This window comes from Ammodytes marinus, assembly GCF_949987685.1.
Source record: "Ammodytes marinus genome assembly, chromosome: 11".
Taxonomy (NCBI): domain Eukaryota; kingdom Metazoa; phylum Chordata; class Actinopteri; order Uranoscopiformes; family Ammodytidae; genus Ammodytes; species Ammodytes marinus.
In genome coordinates, this window is record NC_137215.1 from 20,038,210 (window position 1) to 20,057,705 (window position 19,496).

At 40.9% G+C, this 19,496-nt stretch overlaps 1 protein-coding gene across 5 annotated transcripts in view; it reads right to left on the reverse strand.

Annotated features, from left to right (window-relative positions):
- macrod2 (mono-ADP ribosylhydrolase 2) overlaps nucleotides 1-19,496 on the reverse strand; it is a 425,756-nt gene that overhangs the window by 99,306 nt on the left and 306,954 nt on the right. For all 5 annotated transcript variants that reach the window (XM_080036751.1, XM_080036749.1, XM_080036750.1 and 2 more), the window contains exon 7: nucleotides 5,339-5,369. In XM_080036751.1, the coding sequence (XP_079892877.1) occupies nucleotides 5,339-5,369 (31 nt within the window). The remainder of the gene's footprint in view (nucleotides 1-5,338; nucleotides 5,370-19,496) is intronic.

Consider the following 19,496-nt stretch of genomic DNA (forward strand, 5'->3'; position numbering starts at 1 on the left):
GCACGTTGCACTTCCGTACCTTGAAAATTCCCAACCCGGCTGGGCTAAGCTCCCTGTAGGAAACCCCAGGGTTTAAAAGAGAAATAGCGGGGGGGGGGGGGGGGGGGGGGGAACTTGCTCAGGCCATCTCTGGGCAAAGCTAGCAGCAAGCCATCACTGCTGGGAGATAAGATGCCCGTGAATGTCTCCAAGCACCCTAATCCTAGACAGGGATAAGGAGAGCCGGAGTATGATGCTTGGCTGGATGAAATTTTTTTTAGCAGCTTGACACCTTTGATCTGGACAGTACAGTACCAAGACAACGTGGACATGCCAGTAGACCTTGGGTGGATTACATGCGCATTTCTCCCACAGACCAAAGTAAGTGCTAAAAACTCCTCCGTCAACAGCCCTCGGATCCGTCACAGAGACAGATGAGCCAAAAGTAGAAGGTGAGGCAGTAAACAGGGAGATATTTGTCCCAGGGATAGCCGGGCGGCGTTGCTCTGTTGACGGGCCTCTGATTGTTTTGATAGGGTTACAAATGCATGTTGGACTACGGCATCTGTCAGGTTCATAGTACTAAATGCTCCTGTCCTTGCTTTTGCATTGCGGCCGGTGACTGCTACAGATATAAGATTGATCTGAGCGGGCGCCTCCTAACCTGTACGGCTCAACACCCAAGGCTGTTGGATAGTACTCTTTCAGGGGCAGCTATAAGACGCAATCTCTGCATGGCTAAATTTAGCTTCGAAATGGGATTTTTATGTATGTGGCTTTGCTTGAAGTAGTATCTCTGCCCTGTGTGAGAGCATGCATATGTGCGTCTCCTATATGTGTAAGAAAGACCGGCGAGGGAGAAGAAAAAAAAAATGCCGTATTAGACAAGAGAACGCATAGGAGGGGGAGGCAGGAGAGAAAGAGGGGTGGGGGAGGCAGGAGAGAAAGAGGGGTGGGGGGAGGGGGGGTAGAAGAAGAGAAAATGACCTCTCTAAGTCGAGGTAGTTGGACTATTGGCACTGATCTTGTGAGACATTGAGAGGTGTCTCCTCCTTGGGAGAAATAATCCATTTACACCCGGGTCACATGGCCGTGATTGATGTGCAAACAGGAGCGGCACTTAATAACCTCTATCATGCTGGGCGACCTCGTGGCCCACGGTGGGCACCAGTTTGTTTATGGGTGGTACCTCCCGACACACTGTGCGTGCAGAAATTCTGTTGTGGCTAATGGGCCGGACTGAGGGATTGGACTGTCAGCACGGTGTGAGCCCTCATTTTTCTTGCAGAGCGTCTAAGGTACCCCCTTGCGCAACCCTGTAACACCCAACCTCCCTGTTCTGCCATCATCTGTCAATGGTGAGCGAGTCTCCTGGAATATGGAGGCGTGAAAGAGTGTGTCAATTAGCATTAGATTTTACCTGACAAATCTGTTTTTCTCTCTACACAAAGGCCTTGGATAACTTGTCCCTGATCCCTCTCTGTCACAATGTTGGGGGCACGGGATTTGTTATACCACTACAATTCTATTGTGGAAATGGGTCAAGCACATGTGAATAAGTGTAGTAATACCTGGGTGCATGGCCGTGTACACATACTGTATATGAAACTATGGCTTTATCTACAGTAATATGTATTCCACAGAGGCAGAGGGAGAGACAGTCACAAAGAGACGCAAACCGAAAGCCAGACGGAGAGAAAGAGGAGAGATGGGAGAGCTGTGCCTTTCACACTAAAAAGCTTTTGTTTACATTGCTCAAATGGAAGTTGACCTGAAGGGTTATCTCAAATGTACAGAACATGTCAAAACGCCTGGCAAGAGGGCAGGGCCTCTTTAAGAACATGGCCGTCCTCAGGGGGCACAGAGAGGAGTCATGAAGAATAAAATCACAGCACTGCACTATATAGTTAGTTCCTTTTCAAAGTCCCTCCTCTATTTGCCCTCTGCTGTGCGAAAGGATATTCAGTCTCAATCAGCCGCATTGTTCTGTAGAGATGCAGTTATGGGAAGCACTAAGCTGTTTATTTATTGAAAAGGCTGTTTAATTCTCCCCCTTGCGTGGGCACCACACAGCACAGCCTACCCCCTTTGATGTGAGGGGCGGCTGGTGGAGTGCAGTGACGGCGGGCCCCTACTGGCAATGCAGCACACACAGGGCTCCACTGCGAACAGTAATAAGCAGTGCCCTACAAACAGTGACCCTCTCCCCCACACTGCATGTATTTGGCCTGCTTCTGAGTCACTACAATAGAAGTGTTTTACTCCAACATGCTACATATCCATGTTTGTAAATAGACCTCTATGTATCCATCACCTCGCATACTTCATGTACTTCCTTATATTCAGCCTATATCAATGTTACAAACTCAAATGTACTTTTAGTACTTTTTATCTGTCCATCATTTGAATTTGCAAGGGTTTTTAAGCCACTAACGAGTCAGACACTAATGAGTCATGGACTTAATTTACTAAAGATTTGCATTTTTTAAAAAGGCACTAACGAGTACCTAACAGGTTCATATATAATTACTTTGGGGCCACACAAAAGTACTTTAGCAACTTATTGCATCTCAGGATTAATGCAGAAAGCACTGTAGGAAACTTTCATGAAAAGAGTAAATTACATTTTACCGAAAAAGACTGTGACTGTAAAATTTGCACTGGAATACTCAGCACAGGAGGTAGAGAGAGGGAGAGGGGAGGGGCGGGAGTGAGAGAAAAATAGTGAGAAAGAAATAACTTAAGCCCCTGTTATCATTAACACTTCAGTAATAGCCATTTTGAGATGCGTGCTTAGACAGGTGGCAGAAAACAGACAATTTCGCAAAGAGAGATGTTGAGCAGAAATGATGAGGTGTTGTTGTTGTGCGGTAAATTGTGTGGAAATGTGTGATGGGTGGAAAATGTTCAATATCCCAGGAGAGAGGCGTTCTATCCAGCACCGTATAATTATATAGTATAATTATAAACATTGAGTGATTCAGAAACACAACGGCTTTTTTTTAAGAACACATACTGGGATTCACTAACATGTGAAAGCTATGATGAATCAGGATGCCTGACCACTTGGACTATATGTTGTATCCATTCACCGGCATGGAAGCTAAAACGTTTGCGAAAAGACCTGCAGATGCTCGGTTTTTCAATTGTTGAATAAATGGACAGCTTGATGAGCTCCAAGTGCACCATAATGAGCTATTAATCTAATCCAGTGAGTGCCTCAGCTACTTCTCCCATCGCAATGACATCAAATCAAATCAGCACCCTGGATTTTAATAATGCGGCAGATGCTTTTCACCATGGTGACGAAAGAAAAGAAAAAAGAAAATAAGTTACTCCGTTACTATGTATGCATGGCTGATTTAATGGGCACAGCAACAGTGTTGTGCTATATAATCAGGCATCTGCATAACGTCTATGTTCGGAGGATTTGTATTTCAGTGCGTAACTTGGTGACAGCTGCCAGTTAGTCACAATTCAGGGAAATAAGGAAGAAAAACACAATGGCTTTGGATGGAAAATAAATCAATTTTGTAAAGACTTTGAGAGAAAATCAGATGTAAATTTGTCAGTTATTCACATGTGTGCAAAGAGTGTCCCTGTGGCTGACAAATGAGTGTACTTCTTAATGCAGTGCCTGTTTGGAACCTGCCCGAAGAAGAGTACATTTTAAACCAATATATTATGTCCGTCAGTAGAACATTTAGGTTTTTCTTTGTGTCCTTAGCAAGACACAGCTTTCAGAATGTGTGCAGATATTGTTATTATATTTTATATATAGGTTTACAAAGAGTGCAAGTGTGTTTCAGGTCATGCTGTGATTGGCATGTTGCATCACATAAATAACCCATGGTACTACAGGAGCAATGCAACTGGCTGAGGCATAGCTGCATACTATGCTCAATATTTGTAACAAATCAAAAGGAAAATCAATGATGGTTGACGCTTCACATGCATTTTGAAATTCAGCTGCAAATGCCTACATGTACAGTTTAACAGCGCAGCATCAGGTCTCGGTGCATTCACACAACTCAACTACTTCTTAGCACATTACCATCAGTGTTAGAAAGTACTCTACTAAACTGAAAATTGTGGCCATGACAGTAATTTTCAGTAGATTTAATTAATTAAACCATGAGCATTATACATTTTTAAAAGGGTGCCCAATTTAAATAAAGCCTCAACACAATTACTCGAATGTAGCCTCAAAATATCAAAATATTATGTCTGACGTCAACCTAATGAAGATGGATCTACAGCACAGGAATCTATCTCAGAAACAAAACAAAACAAAATAAGTGTTTAAAATGATAAGATTTGTCAAACATGTGTACAGAATTAAAGCAACTTGTTTGTCTCTAAACAGCTTTTTCAGTGATGATGGAGATGTTGACCCGCATGGCATTAATGTGAAGTTATTGCTGACTGGAGAGGCCATGGATGGGTTACAGGGTTTAGAAACAATTTTAGAATTTGTTTTACATTGGACACAAAGGCACAATCTTCCTTGTGGGAACAGTGTTTTTAGACCATAGGGAGTAACTGCTCTTGTAAAGTTGTCTTCATTTCCTTGGCTTCTGTATGATCACAGAGACCAGAGAGAGATCAGAGCACCTAATGGTTCTCGTGAGGTGACTGGCCAAACAACAGCAGATAATTGGACATGGCTCACACTGGCCTTTATTTAAACAGTAGCAACACAAAAAAATATCAGTACACAAAATAGGCATCTTGGTAATTTAAAATTATTCATGGGGTTTGCCAGAGTTGTGACTACTTGAATAGAAACATATTGCTGCTGACTTATTGTTAGTGACAGCAAATGAGAATTAGCATGTTAATTATTTCTTAAATATTTGGCACCCGCTGTGTATATTAGAGCCCTTGTGCAAATTCAACAGATGACATACAGTATATCGCATACAGTATTTCAGGATGGTGAGAGAAAGAAAAGATATCCTTCCCTTATACTGTAACTTCAAAGCCTATTTACATCAAGCAGTTTGGCATATTTTCAATGTGACTTTGTTTAAGTCTAATGAGCACACACCAGCTTAGTGCCTGTGATGCCTTGCTGCATATCAGGCCTGTTCCCATGAGGGAGCATAAGCATTGTTTAGGATCTACATTACATCCACCTTATTCTATGCTGTGTATTTGTGTAAGGTGAACCTGTTTATTTTTATTTTTATTCAACATACAGTACTGTATTCCTATTCAAAGACAAAGCCCTTAAAATATAGCATTTACATTATTTTGCATACCCACTCCCCTCGATGGAGAACTGTGAATACACAGCAACATGAAAATAAAAATACAAGGTCAAAGTTGATTAAATAAAGTAAGGGATAAAGCTTACCGTAGATGCCTGTGGATATACATGGGAAGGCCTGTATAGAGAAAGACAGAAGAAAAAAGACAAATATGTAGACTTTTCCTGTATTTATGTATTTTTTTCCTTTCACGGTAAAACACATTCTGTTAAATAAGATGTGGTTAAAAAAAACTAGAGGAACTAAAACAACAACAACTCAAAGTAAACATTGCATGATTACAATACATACATCTACTGTTTAACATTGTGTCTTTGTTGTTTACCTCTACGGCTTCACTCGTCCATTCCCAAGGGAAGCAATTTACAGTAAATTTTTTCAAAATCCCTGCAATGCTAATATAATGCAGAACTGTACAGTAGCTATCATGCACAATGGCGAAAACAGACACTTATACACAGTGTACCTTTCCCTTCACTTCAAAAATAATAAAACCATACACCCCCCCCCCCCCCCCACACACACACACAGGTGTTTCCATGTTCACACTGCTGTATAGATGAAGCAAAAAAAAAATTCTGTGTTGCAGTTCCACCAGTGACCGCACACTAAGAAAAATGTCCATAAGAGTTACAGTTTGCAAATATTGCTTGAGGTCACAGTGGATCAGACACAATCGAATTTGGAGATACATGTAGAGCTTGCAGCTTAATCATCTTCAGCACATAAATATCCAAATGAGGTTGATTGATTATGTCTGTTGCCTAAAGCGCAAACCTCTCTTCCACAGTTTTGTTTAAAAATCTTAAAGGACTGAGGCTGAAATTTTGTTTGAGCATATTGATATGTCTCTTTAATTCTAATTAATTTAACGTAGCAGGAATCAGAATGAACCTAACACAAATTAAAGTGTATAGGCAAGGGCATATACTAAACAAACCAAACATTCAGAGAATCAGAATTAATATTAGAAATATCTTCATAAGTTAAGAAGCAAACACATACATTGTTTATGACTGTCCTTTCCAAAATGATTACAAAAAGTAACCACCTTGTAATAGTCCTTGCTTCGTAGCACTTTGCAGCAGACATATTATTCAAGCATGGCTTTATAGCTGAAAATAGTTTCATTATTCTTTACTTCTGTGAGCAAACCTATTATGATACATAGGCCTCGCTGTAAGCTTCCCCATTTCACATTCATCTTTTTAAGTGTATTAATAAACAGTAAAGAGAAAGGATTTTTTTCAAAGGACCCATTTGTCCTCAAAAGCAGCTGAATATGTGCTTTAGTTCCCGCATTCATCAAGAGGCGTGGCCACAACATTAATATAACAAGATGACAAATGGAAATAAATAAATAAATAAATGGAAAACATGTTCTCCAGTGGCTCACAACTGCTTGAATATACAGTAGAACAACACACTAAAGAGGTTCGTCAAAGTATTACGCCCATATGTCAAATTATCCCAGTGCCAACACAAAGCCCAACAGTTTGCTTTGCCACACTGACCCTGTCAAACAGTATTTAGAAACATGCTGTTGCTAGCAGCCGTGCCAAAATCACTTCCTTTTAGTGGAGAAAAACCCACAGTTAATAGACCTGAAAGAGAAAGATAGCAAATACGTGTCTCTTCGTAGGATGATGACAAGAACAAGTAGTCAAGGTTTTTTAATTCAAACTCAGGAGAAGGAACAAACACCTCACATTTGAAGGAATCTAATAACTGATCAAAAAGGGCTGATAAAATCTTTTTCTCCCAAGCATCACAAACCATGACACCCCGCTTTGAAATGCAACGGTCCATTCGTCCTTGCTTTAAAGCAAAGAGGAATGAATCTCCATTTTGTATTGTTATTTAGCATTTTTTCAGGTTCCGCCTGTCTAGGTGAATCTTTCTTTTGTAGGATGATTTAAATCTTTTTTTCCGAAGCGATGACCTTTCCAGATGACTGTCTGGGGGTCTGACACAAACCGCAGATGATGAAGCGTGGAAAAAGCCATGGCCATTTTTAGTCCTGTACTGTGCCAAGCTATAAGCCAATGGCACATACGGAGGCATTTTGAGATTGAGGAAAACAAAAGGGTCAAATGTCCTAACAATTGTATTTAAAAGAAGTTATGTGAAAATTGGATGTCAGATTTAATCAAAGATGTTCTTACAAACCCAAAAAGGTTGTCTAACAAATGGCACAACTGAAGTGTATAGTGCTGTAGGTGTATTTATAAATCCATGGATTCATTAGCCGCATATTTGGCATTCAAACCAGTGAGACTCTCAATACTTTTTTTTTTGCTGTACTCTTTAAAATCAGGCCAGTTTTTATGTTTGGCAACGGTCAATACAAACAGGAACACAATTTTCCTCGGCAGGATGAATCTATTTGTAGCAGTGTGTTATAACAGGAAGAAAGCAAAAAGAATTAATCTAATCTTCGGACGAGATGAGCTTTATTTCCCGTCAATGCTTCCCAGCTACTGTCTGCTGCCAAACTGATCCTGAGCCAGAGGCCTTGTTATCTTCTCCCAGACTGAGAGGCCACAATGTCAATCACTTCAACCTCTGCTCTGACTGCAACTAAACCCTGAACACATCACAGTGGCTGTGGCAAAGAAGAACAGAATTTACCATCAGCATAATCAATTAAAATCCTTTCTATTCTGATCCATTAAAGAGTATCGACCTCTGTGGTGTGTGAAAATGCATCTGGTAATCACTTAAAAAAGATGCTGTAATGATCGGGGGGAAAAAAAACTTTGTGGAATATAGCAGATGTCGTTTCCTTGTTTAGAGGACGGTTATTGCAAACCAATTAACCAATAGCCACATAGCATTGGAAAATACAGGACATTGAGGTATGCACAAATGAAACATCTGATAATCAAAATCTGTAGATACAAAAACAATCAACATTATTCATAAGGTTTAAGTTGTCAAAATAAATCCAACGCTTAACTATTAAAATGGTTATCTGTTCTCATGCAGAATAGATGAGTGGTGATGGTTCATCAACAAACAGAGACATAGCTCTTTAATAGGCCTTTCACACCAAAATGAACCAAGAGTCAGTTCCAGGCTGGTGTTGGGGTCAGTTCAAAACTGGTTACAGCCTTATCCCAGTTATGAACCGGTTGGTTTCACATCGACCGGAGACAGCCATGGAGCCGGCAAGAGAGCAACGTCATGACGTCACTGTAAACGTGTGTGTACGTCACCCGACGCCGCTGCTCTTGTGGCTAACGCTAAAGCTACCGCTAGCTTTAAGCACAACAACAGCGGCGAATACGTCTTATTTTTACACTTGTTGGCTCTCGCTTTGCTTTCTTAAGCAAACAGGACCCATACAGCGTATTCTCGCCGGTCAATTTGATCGCTACGTTCGGTAATTATGTTATGTTTACGTCTCGTAGTAGCGGTGTTTTTAAATATGGCGGGCATGAGGTTTGAGTTGCTCTGGTTGGTCAGGATAATCCCTCCCCCAACCGTTCGCGCAAGCAGTTCTTATCAAACCCTGCTCAATCCTGGGGTATGAGTTCCCCCGGTTTTTACGGCCCGGAGCAGGCTCTCTGGCGGTGTGAAACCAAAACACTGGCTCTAACTCCGAACAAGCCCAGAACTAGCTCCGATTTTGCGGCGGTGTGAAAGGCCTATAAGAGGTAAAACACAGATTATTACCACTGTATTACTACTTGACCAGCATGTAAGCAAAGAACACTACAACAGAGTCCCCTTTACAGCTGCAGTAAAATACAAAAAAAAGCCACAGTATGCAACACTGCAAGCCTAGCAAAGCGTAGCCTAGTTTTATTTTTCATTTCCCATGAACACTTGGCCACCACAGAAGCTATTTTGATAGTTGTTAGTGTACATACCGGTACATCTGCTTACATTGTATAAGGTCTGATGTTAATGAGGACGGTCAGTGGCATAAATAAGCAGTCGTGACCTATGATGTCTGCTTTAGGTTATTATTTCCTATCTACGGGTGCTCATTAGAAGTGAGTCAGCTTGTTCACCTGCACCGTGGCATGAGGCTGTGTCTGACATGTTGGCTTGTTGCTGATTTTCTTTGCTTAGGGAGTGTTCAGAAATTGGTCACCGGGGAAATTATTCTGTTGCCGTGGCTCCTCCCTAATCTATCACATCACTTTAAAGTGGAGCACCTTTCCTCTCAGCATCTGTGCACACATTCAGCCCACAGTCTACTTAGTACAGCACAGCGCCGACAGTGATTATTGTTGGGGGAAACTATAGTTCCGTTGCATTAATGCAACTTACAATGGAAATGGTGCTAATTACATTTCACATGGATTAAAGGTGGATTCGGCAATTATGTAGAACACTTGTCAAAATCACTTTGTGTGAAAATCAGTAAATGTCTCCTCACAATCTGCGACCTGTCCGTACTGTGTGTGCGCAGACAAAACAATCCAGTGTTAATACACAGCCAAGGCTATGTAAACGGTCATGTTGCTTGCTACTCTGGGCCCCTTTTGTTAGCATAGGATGTGTATTAACATGTTATACACTATCTATGGTTTTAACAGCAGATTTGTTTTCAGTGCCCACACAGTACGTACTTTAGCGGATAGTGAGGAGATATTAACTGATTTAGCCAAAAAAGCTATTTTGACAACAACCTTTTCCAGAATCGCTGACTCCACCTTTAACTGTACAATTCACAGAAGGACTTGGATTTTCATTATTTAAATTGACGCAACCTCACCTTATTAAAACAATGATTCATTACCATCAAAGTGTGACTATAGTTTTGCAAAGACAGCGCTCATAAAACTAAGTGACTGCTATTCCACCGAGAGCATGATGGCCTGCAGCTCTCAGTCATTTGTTAAGCAGCGGGAAATGACACAGTCAGGATGGCTCAACCTGTGGCAAAATCCCACCGCCCTGCTGTAGCTGTCACATTCCCATGCTGCAGGCTCCACAGAGTAGCAGTGAGCGGACAGGTAAAAAGCTAAGAGAACCATGGGCACTGTGACTGCAGGATCCAGCCCGTGGGAGCACCTCGTCTCGGCTGGCTGAGTAAATAGCACTGGACCCTGGGTGCTGCCCCCATAGCTTGATGCCTCCTAGCCTGTTTGCAGATGGAAGCTATGCTTATAAATCACAGCGGCAAGGGGGAGACCTTGTGCAAATGCGACCACAAGTATGTTATTATTCACCACTGTTGTTGCCACAGTGTGGGCTTACATCAAAGTATCAGAACATGGAGAATCCTCTTTGTTGACTGTCGTAATTCTTTAAGCATGTAGGTCATGCCTGGTTTCACTGTCTGAATCAGCTACCTGCTGCTGCTGCTGGGGAGATCATGTCACGGTTACAGATCAGGATATTCAAATTTGACACATTAACACCCTTTCATTCTGCATAATACCACACTGCATCTAATGTTAGCGCTGATTGTTTGAGTGTCATTATGCTAAATGGAGGATGGAGAAATGCGGCGGGTGAGAAACCTGGAACTTAATGGCCCAAGACCCACCACCTGCTTTTATATACGCCGTGATCAAGTGTAACTATTATCACAATAATATCCCAGTGTCCGCTAAGGAGTCGGCATCACCGGCGGTGTTTACATGCAGAGAGTGACTTACTGGCTGTGAATACTGCGGAGGGAAAAAAAAGGCTAATTAACGCTACCGCTAAGCTGTTTGCATGCACCTTTGCTTTCTCGTGATGGAAGATTCATGTTGTTATGAATAAACCAAAACAGAACATTCCTGTCCTCCTCCCGGGTTCTGCCGACAACAGAGTGTGAAAATAGTCCTCCGCCATGCCATGCCTTTCCCTAAGCAGCAGTAGGTAAGGTCTTATACAGAGTAAAGGAACGAGAATCCAGATTACAGAAATTGTAAATAGTGTTTTACCACAATGGATTTGTTAGGTAACAATTTATACGACACAATTTGCTTTGGTGCACTTTGGAGGCAACTTCATGTCTATGTCGTGAAACACATGGGGCTGTACGCCACCTCCTCATAGACAACTCAATTTGTTGATACGTAGAGGGTTGCGAAGCCAGTGCCTATGTCACAGTTTCGGATAGGTCACAAATTCCAATGTATATATACAGTATGTAACATTATTCAACTGTTGCCATTATGATTATACACTGTGGCTAAATGGCTATTGTTGCATTGGAGAGCATAACTTATTAAATGCTATCGTTAGTTGAGATTTTTAAGGTTTCAACCTTTTGAAGCAAAGTTTAGATCGACCAGAAAGACACTTTTTTGGCATTCAATTGATTTATTTATTTGTATGCAAGCCTGAGACATTACTTGGATTGAATGACTTTTATCACCCGGTAAAGATGCTAACCAGCTTGGCATCCGACTTGCAACCCACTGCTTTGTTAAGCTCTCGCCAACAAGTAAAAGCCTGTCCAAAATTCACTGTAGTCCAACTTCTTGCTCAGTCAATTTCTCGTTTTTTCTTCCTGGCTTTATCTGTTAGTGTTTTCTTCCGTCCATTCGCATCAGCCATTGGAGATTAGACCAACGTGTCTACCTGGTTTCTATTTAGCTGAAGGCTGTTATATGAACTAACGCTGCTAGTGCCATAAAGCAGCACACACTAACGACGGCCAGTGACATAATGCTGAAAGCAGGCGACTGGGCGCTCTGTGGGAACATACACCATTCTCCCTGTTTAAAGAAATTGTACTATGAGACCGGCTTTGAAATAGTATTTTTTAGGTGTAAACTTACATAGTGTTGCTTTGAATAAAAGACAGTACTAGTAGTATAGTTGTTTTTGTTTGTTTTGAGTCTATTAAGTCAAGCTGTCTAAAGTACAAGGGGAAGGAGTGCCTAAAGGACTCAACAACCTGGACAGTCCTCGCTGACTAATCAAAAACATGCATTTGTCCATTGGGTATAGGGCAGTTAATCGGATTTAAATCAAAGATGGACACATTGGTTGGACATAATGAACTCTCTTTGGCCATAAACAAGCTCGGGCTGTTTTATGATTGAGTTCATTACACTCTGCACTGATCCCATCTGCACATGCATAGGGATGCAGTGTTCTAGGGAAAGGCAGGCAGGCTGCAAAATGTCCATCGGCCAATAGGTATGACCGAGGTGAGTTGATGGGCAGAAAAATGGTGTAAATGCTATAGCCTGTGGATAGGGCAGGCAGTGGAGCGCACACACGCAGATACCCAACTGATGGCTGCTTGATTCATTGGTCTATGACCAGCTGTATATGGTTGATAAAGCACAGTTCGCCCTAAAGCCCTAAGGTACAGCGCACAAGAAGCACACAAATAGCCTCTTTTAAATACAATATGGCCATTACATAGGGAACTAGAAAGCAACTTAAACATTTAAACTGTAAAGTACTCACACAACTTTTACATATTATTCATTGCAAATCAATACATTGAATAGACAAATACTGTCAAGTCTTGGGTAGGAGAAATTGTTCTCTTGTATTATTCATATCACTGTGATTTCCCTTTAGAGGTCCACTGGTGACACAAACTCACTTAGACCCTGTTTCCACCTGGGATTAACATCTGAATTTTTTTAAACTGGTTACAAGTGGACAGCTCTCAGTCCGTGTGTTCACACTTGTATTTTCAAATGTGACTTCTTTGTCTACTTGTGATCCGATTCCATTTACCCGCGCTTTAAATCAACACACACATAATTTACATTTACATTGGTGTTTTTAACTGGTGGGGTTCAAACAACTAAACATACAGGGCTGCGCAGTGCCACAGTTTTAATCTCATTTGCTATTAAAATGCATTACATGTGAAGATAATTACCAGTCTAGGTTGACGAGATAGGCTACTGTCTCATTTAGACAAGGAGGAGCGATGCACAACACTGCTTAGAGGGCTCTACATTAACACTTGCCAAATGCTGGTAAATATCATCTATAGTATATAAAAGTAAAAACTCTTAGGCAAGTAAGTTATTACGCCACTTTGGCTGGTGAAAGATGTGTGTTTGCCGGGCGGCTTTTCTAACGTCTGATACACTCTTGTCACCACCACCAGTAGGCTACACGGCTTTATATGCAGTTAAGTTACTTTACGTGCGAACAGAATATTGCCTGTGCGCCTTCACATTAAAAGCCTGTTACTAGCCAAACGCGAGTTGACTTTTATTTTTAAACAGATAAGAACAGGAAGTCGTTGCTGTTAACAGAATTTAATTTGCCTTATAATTGTATAATATTTTAATGCACAATACATGCTTTCTGGCTGTTGAACTTTGTCCCAGTAAACTAACAGCCCCAAAGTGTTTTGCTAAGACAAAAGTTGTTGTTTAGCCTTGAAGAAGAAACTGCCTAATAAGATTTTGGCACATACAGAGGTATGACGCATTCATGTGCACAGTAGTTGAGGAGGAATGACTCCCATTTTCTGTTATCAGACATTGTATGAAAGATAACACCAGCTGAGATGAATTTCTGGGAATATCTGCCTAATTAAAAACATTTCTGCTTTCGCCAGCAAAACAAGGGCTGGACACACCAAACCTAGTATGTGTTTGCGCACACACCACCTTCTCTTGCATATAATCCCATGTACACTGTTCATTTCTTTGTATTCAACCATGTACCAATCCAGATACATTGTTGATTCCCTTGTATGCTGTTTGCAAGTAAATTTCACCTGCTTTTCAAGAAAGCCTGACTCAGTTTCAATTATTCAAATACTTGGGTAAATGATTCTAGTAACAGTTGCCTTGCAGCTCTCCAGTCAACAGCAGCGATTTCCGTGTTTTCAGATTTACGCAGTGAAATGAAAACAGAGGACAGAAAGCTTGTCATTTACAATACTGGCGGATGCAACTAACATTCACGAGGCTTCTATAAAAGCTGCATGAACACCAGTGATGCATTTTCAACGTATTTCCGCTCAGGCAGGTGGCGGCAGTTGAGTAGGAGGTCCCTAATGTGGACAAAAGTCACTTTGCTGTTTCCACTATCAAATGAATGCGGACACATCGGACACAACCGACGTAAACCACCTCCGAATGTGGTTTTTGTGATCCGATCTCAATGCGTCTTGAGAGTGTTTTCACCTGTAGTTAGAGCTGTATTCACGTGATGCGATCACAAAAACCACATGTTAAAGACAAATGGAAACGGGGTCTCAGTGTTAAAGAGGGAGCATTAAGAGCGGCATAAAAATTATACTACTCTGAACCGAGGGCGCAAGCAAACAGCCAGACGTCTGCTCATGGGTATGTATGAGGACTCTCCGCTCTGCATCAGTTTGAAATGATATCACTGACCATTGAGCTAGAGAGGCGCAAAGACAAAAGAAAGGGAATTCACATCGGCTTTAGAGCGACCGTCTGACCTTAACTCGACCCACGCGTGATTGGCAGAATTCAAATGAGTAGGCGAGGAACATAATGTCTGGTAAAGTCAATAACAACATGTATTTCTTAGTATTTCAATGTACAGCTGCAGGCACATTTTCCTGACAGACATTTTCACTTAAAAAAAAGAAGAAGATATAACTTATTGATTAAATTAGCATGCATGTGTTGGGTAAAATCAAGACTTCTCTATGGATTGCTCTGAAACACTGAGGAGTGGAGAGAACCGCAATTCTGCAGCTGGGTAATAGACCTGTGGCTTTGTTTTTTGACGAGGAATCGGCATGAAATATAGAACAATCTTAGATGTTGTCAGCCAGGGGCCTATATGTTAACCACAACAACTATTTTAGTATTTAGTGTAGTAACTTGCTGTAAATAGAAAAGTCAACATTTTATCTATTGATCAGAAACAATAAGTCTGCTAAAATCTGCAAAAATGGGTCAAGTAGGTGAAATGGTATAGTATTTTGAATTTGCCATGTGAACCATTAGAGCTCAGGTCATTTCTTCTCATTTCCTTTATTGGCAACCAGAATGTATTTGTTCCAACAGACCACAGCCACAGCTATCATTTGAATATCAGTTTTTATTCCACAGTTAATGGTATCTAACATCTGCCTCTTTTAGAGCCTTGAACTTTACTTTGATTAGGATCCTAACCCTGACATGATTATATTGCTCTTATGAACATTTATATTGTATTTATCACAAGAGCCGTGACATTATAAACTGTAGGAAGCATTTTGATTGAATCCTGAGATGGAAGCTCAAGAAAGCAGTAAATGAAGGTAAAAAATAATTAATCCGTGGTAATTCCGGGCAAAAATTTTGATTTGAATACTTGAACTTCAACACAAGAAGACATCATTCAATATGCCTCAGGGCCTCTGAAGCATGTGATTATTCCAATGAGTGCTTAAAGGCCTACTTCACCGGTTGGAATATGAAGGTGTATTGAACTCGGAGATCCAATTTAGTATAAATGTGCAAAAATAAAATGAAATCGGATCATCCTAGCCTGAGAAAAGGCAGAAAGAGTGTTTTATGGTCTCACTGTCTAACCCTACATTTTCCTTCTTATGACATCACAGTAAGGGTCAGGATTAACAGGACAGCTGGGCCAAGGGAAGACTGATGGAAGACTGAGGATAGAAAAACCTCATTCATTATATTATAATAGTGATTTTATAATGATAGAACGCTGGTTCCGTATGGGTGAAGTATTCCTTTAAGAAATGTTAGCGCGTGGTGTGTAGCATTAGAAGTCATTTGCATTTTACTACTAAATTACTAAATTACAGGTGGGCATAAAGAAGAAAAAAATATCAAAGCAGGGAATAGGAGGACTACTCTGCTTGAATATATCACACTCCTGTTTCATAAGGTATCTCAAAGTGAGAGAGCCTCTGAAATACTCAAGATAACAAGCAGCAGAAAGAGACAAGCCGAGCCCTATATCCCCTCAATGGAAGGCAACACCAGGGCGCATATGTGGATTCTCAAATATCCATACTCCCTGTCAAACTGTCTCAGTATAGAGATTGCCAGCATATGGAGCTAGGTTTAGAACGATCAGAAATACTAGAAAATAGCTCATGATTTGTACCACGAGAGCAGATGATACCCAAAGTGGTTGATCTAAATGAATAGTAAAAAATAATAATTAGGGAGCATTTTTCATGAGGCATTACTTTAATTCATATTAAAAAAATCAACTTCAACAGCACATTTAATCAGAGAAAAGAAAGAGGGGGCGGGGGGGGAGGGGGTTCTAGTTTTGTGATGTGAAAGCAAGCCTATGGTACCCATCCAACGTAAGACTACTAATTAAACCTTTTTTTTCCTCCTTTCAAGGCGTCCTTCAACATTTCAAAAGCACCATATGAAAAGGGGCTTCAAAGTCAAAACCCCCAGAATGAATTTTGAGGCATATGTTATGAGGACAAGTGACTTGCTGCATGGCCCCTGTCTTTGTGGCGGGATCAATGTAAGACAAAAATCCTGTCTGCTGCATATTGCATACTAATTATTGCCTCTGGGAAACCTAACAGAAATTTACAAAAAAAAAGGAGAAGAAAAAGCCAACACTTGGGCTCTGATCAGTGACAGTGCCGAGCCATGCTAGCAACCCCCAACCTGACCAAAGTGGTTTGAACCAAGCTACTAAGCCCTGTATTATTTATAGCACCAAAGGCTTAATGAAGAGATACTATGTGGTTAGGGCTGTGCCAATATATTGGCACTACATAGTAGTGGCCTAAGACCTATTGTGCAGGGGTTATAAAGGATTCAGTGCAACAAGGTAAATCAGAGAAAGGGCAGTAAAGTAGCCCATTTAATACGTCATAAAACATAAAGAGGACCTCAATGACATGAGGAGTTTAGCTTTGAGTGCACAACACCCAATAGATATTAACTCCCTACAGCTTAAAGGTCATTCACACTGTCTCAAATGTACAAGGCAATTTGGAAGTTTGACTGATTGCACAGTGACCGGGTCATATTTTGTCATCAAAATAGCCGTATACAAATACGTAAGTGTAGATTTCATTCAGAAAAAGAAGAGTATTCATACTCAGAAATTACACAACGTTGCTTACTCAGCATTACAGCTCATCAAGAGACTCCATAATTACATTTTGTGAGACATGTTTTTTTACGCAGAGTCTAATTGTACGAAATGGAAAAACTAAGTTGTATATTGCCCCGATAAAAGAAGATAGGAGATCTGCAGAGGACCATAACGGATGATAAAATAGGCCATAACCACAGTTCCCAAAGCTGTACATACAAAAATAAAAACTAACATTTGTTTAGAGACCCAACCTCATTAACTGCAAATCAAATTGAGCGCTCTGTACTGGCGTAGCAGTGACCCTTTGGAAAGCATGGTAAGTACATCATTATTTTCAAATCATAGGAACACATTTCCCAATTAGAAGAGTGAATGTTTGTGTTTTTCCCCTGTATACTGTAAGGCAACACATACAGCACAGTACACCACTGGGTAAATCTGTTTCTTCTTGATTTCTTCATTGGCCTTTTTGCTTTTAGGAATAATGACTCCAGGACTTGAAGCTTGGGAATGTTTTTGTCAACTGGGAATTTAATGGACTTTAATGAACTCTTTGTTAACGGAAGCTCAGGGTGCTCTGTGATTGCCTTTTATCACGCTCAGTTCCGCAACATTGCTGATAGCTCATCCCATTTGCACAACTCTAGTGATACATAGCCTGTTTGAGCTCCTGTGATGCAATGTTGTGGGGGAATAAAGAGAGGGTGGCTGCGGCATGTTTATGAGCCAAGGTAGACTGGTGTGAGATGGATGGGCATGAGAAGAAAATAGTGCAGTAGTTAGAGAGAGAGAACCCAGGATAACTGGAAGGCTGTCTGTTGAAGGTTGGCTATGTCCCCCTGCTGCCAGTGTTGTTTCTGCTCGGTTAGCATAAACATGTGACTGATCTATATCTGTACTAAATGTACAGGGATGAAATTGATATTGATCTTATTATGTAATGCTTGGTAAGTCAGCAAAAAAGCCCCAAATGTTCCAAGTATCCCTTTAAAGTTTGAATAAATAATCTTATGAATTATACTGTGTTAAAATAGAGTGCAAAGTACAGCACAACAAAGTCAGATAATAGCATTAAGACTGCCTTATCTATAACATCTATACTATATTACAACACTAGGCTATATGCATAGTTAATGTCAAAATGCATTAGCTTATATAAGACCTACTTGCCAAACTGTAGGTATATTTTCTTTGAAGCACTTTATGTTGCCTTTGCTGTGTTTGAAAAGTGCTATGTAAATGAAGTTTGATTTAATTTGATGCATTTCGGTATCATACAATATACACATCTTTGTTAATACCGCTTTGATTAAGAGAATAAAAGCATGTTTGTACATGCAGATGGTGGGCACGCTAGACCCCAGCAGTGCACTTTCACTTTAAAACTCCCCACCACATAAAGCCATAAATCTGAGCTTGCCCAGAGCTCCGAACAACCAACACTAATTAACAGTAGCGGGATAACAGGTCAAGGCCTGTGTCAAATTAGCGTGAGAAAACAATATTTTTCAATTTACAGTATACTCTGGGTCTGGCGGTGTGCTTTAAGTAATAAGAATTTAAGGTTGCAGTATAGCATGGGCATGATTGCCATATATGTTCTGTAACCACAATGTTGTATGTTTTCCAACCTCAGTTTATTGCAGCTGTATGAACATATAGGTCTTTCAAATGAGATGACTAAAGTGTCTTTATACAACTGAAACTTAACTATAACTGCCTCAGGGAATGTCCATATGGAAAGATCGCTGGCCCAAAGAATAGCTCAATTTAGGCACACTGCACGGAATGGGTTTTCAATGCATATGTGTAGCCTTTTAAAAGGACTTTGGTCCAAGGACATAGTAAGCTCTGAGGAGGTCAGTTCTCCCTGGGTGCAGACCTGTGGGCCATTCTCTCACACTTTGATCTTAGCTCTGATGATGGTGCGGCAGCAACAGACTCAGGAGTGGAGGGATTATGGACAGCAGGGACACGGGGAGTGACAGCTTCCTTTGTATTGGTTTTATCCTGGTTTTGGGCATACCAGTAGACAGAATGCAAAGCACAAGGCTTCTCGAAGGGTGTTCTTTCTTTTTTTTTGGGGGGGGGGGGCTGGACAATTCTCAAGTCTGAAAAAGAGAGATCAAAGGCGAAGCAGGCTCATTGATAACTGTATAATGGCTCACTTAAAGAGAACAGGAGTTTTGCTGAGATGGGCGCATGGTTCAAACAGCAAGCTATTAGTCATGCTGTCAGCTCATTTCCATATGTGTTTCATTGTCTCATGGGCAAAAGCCACTGCACCAACTCGCA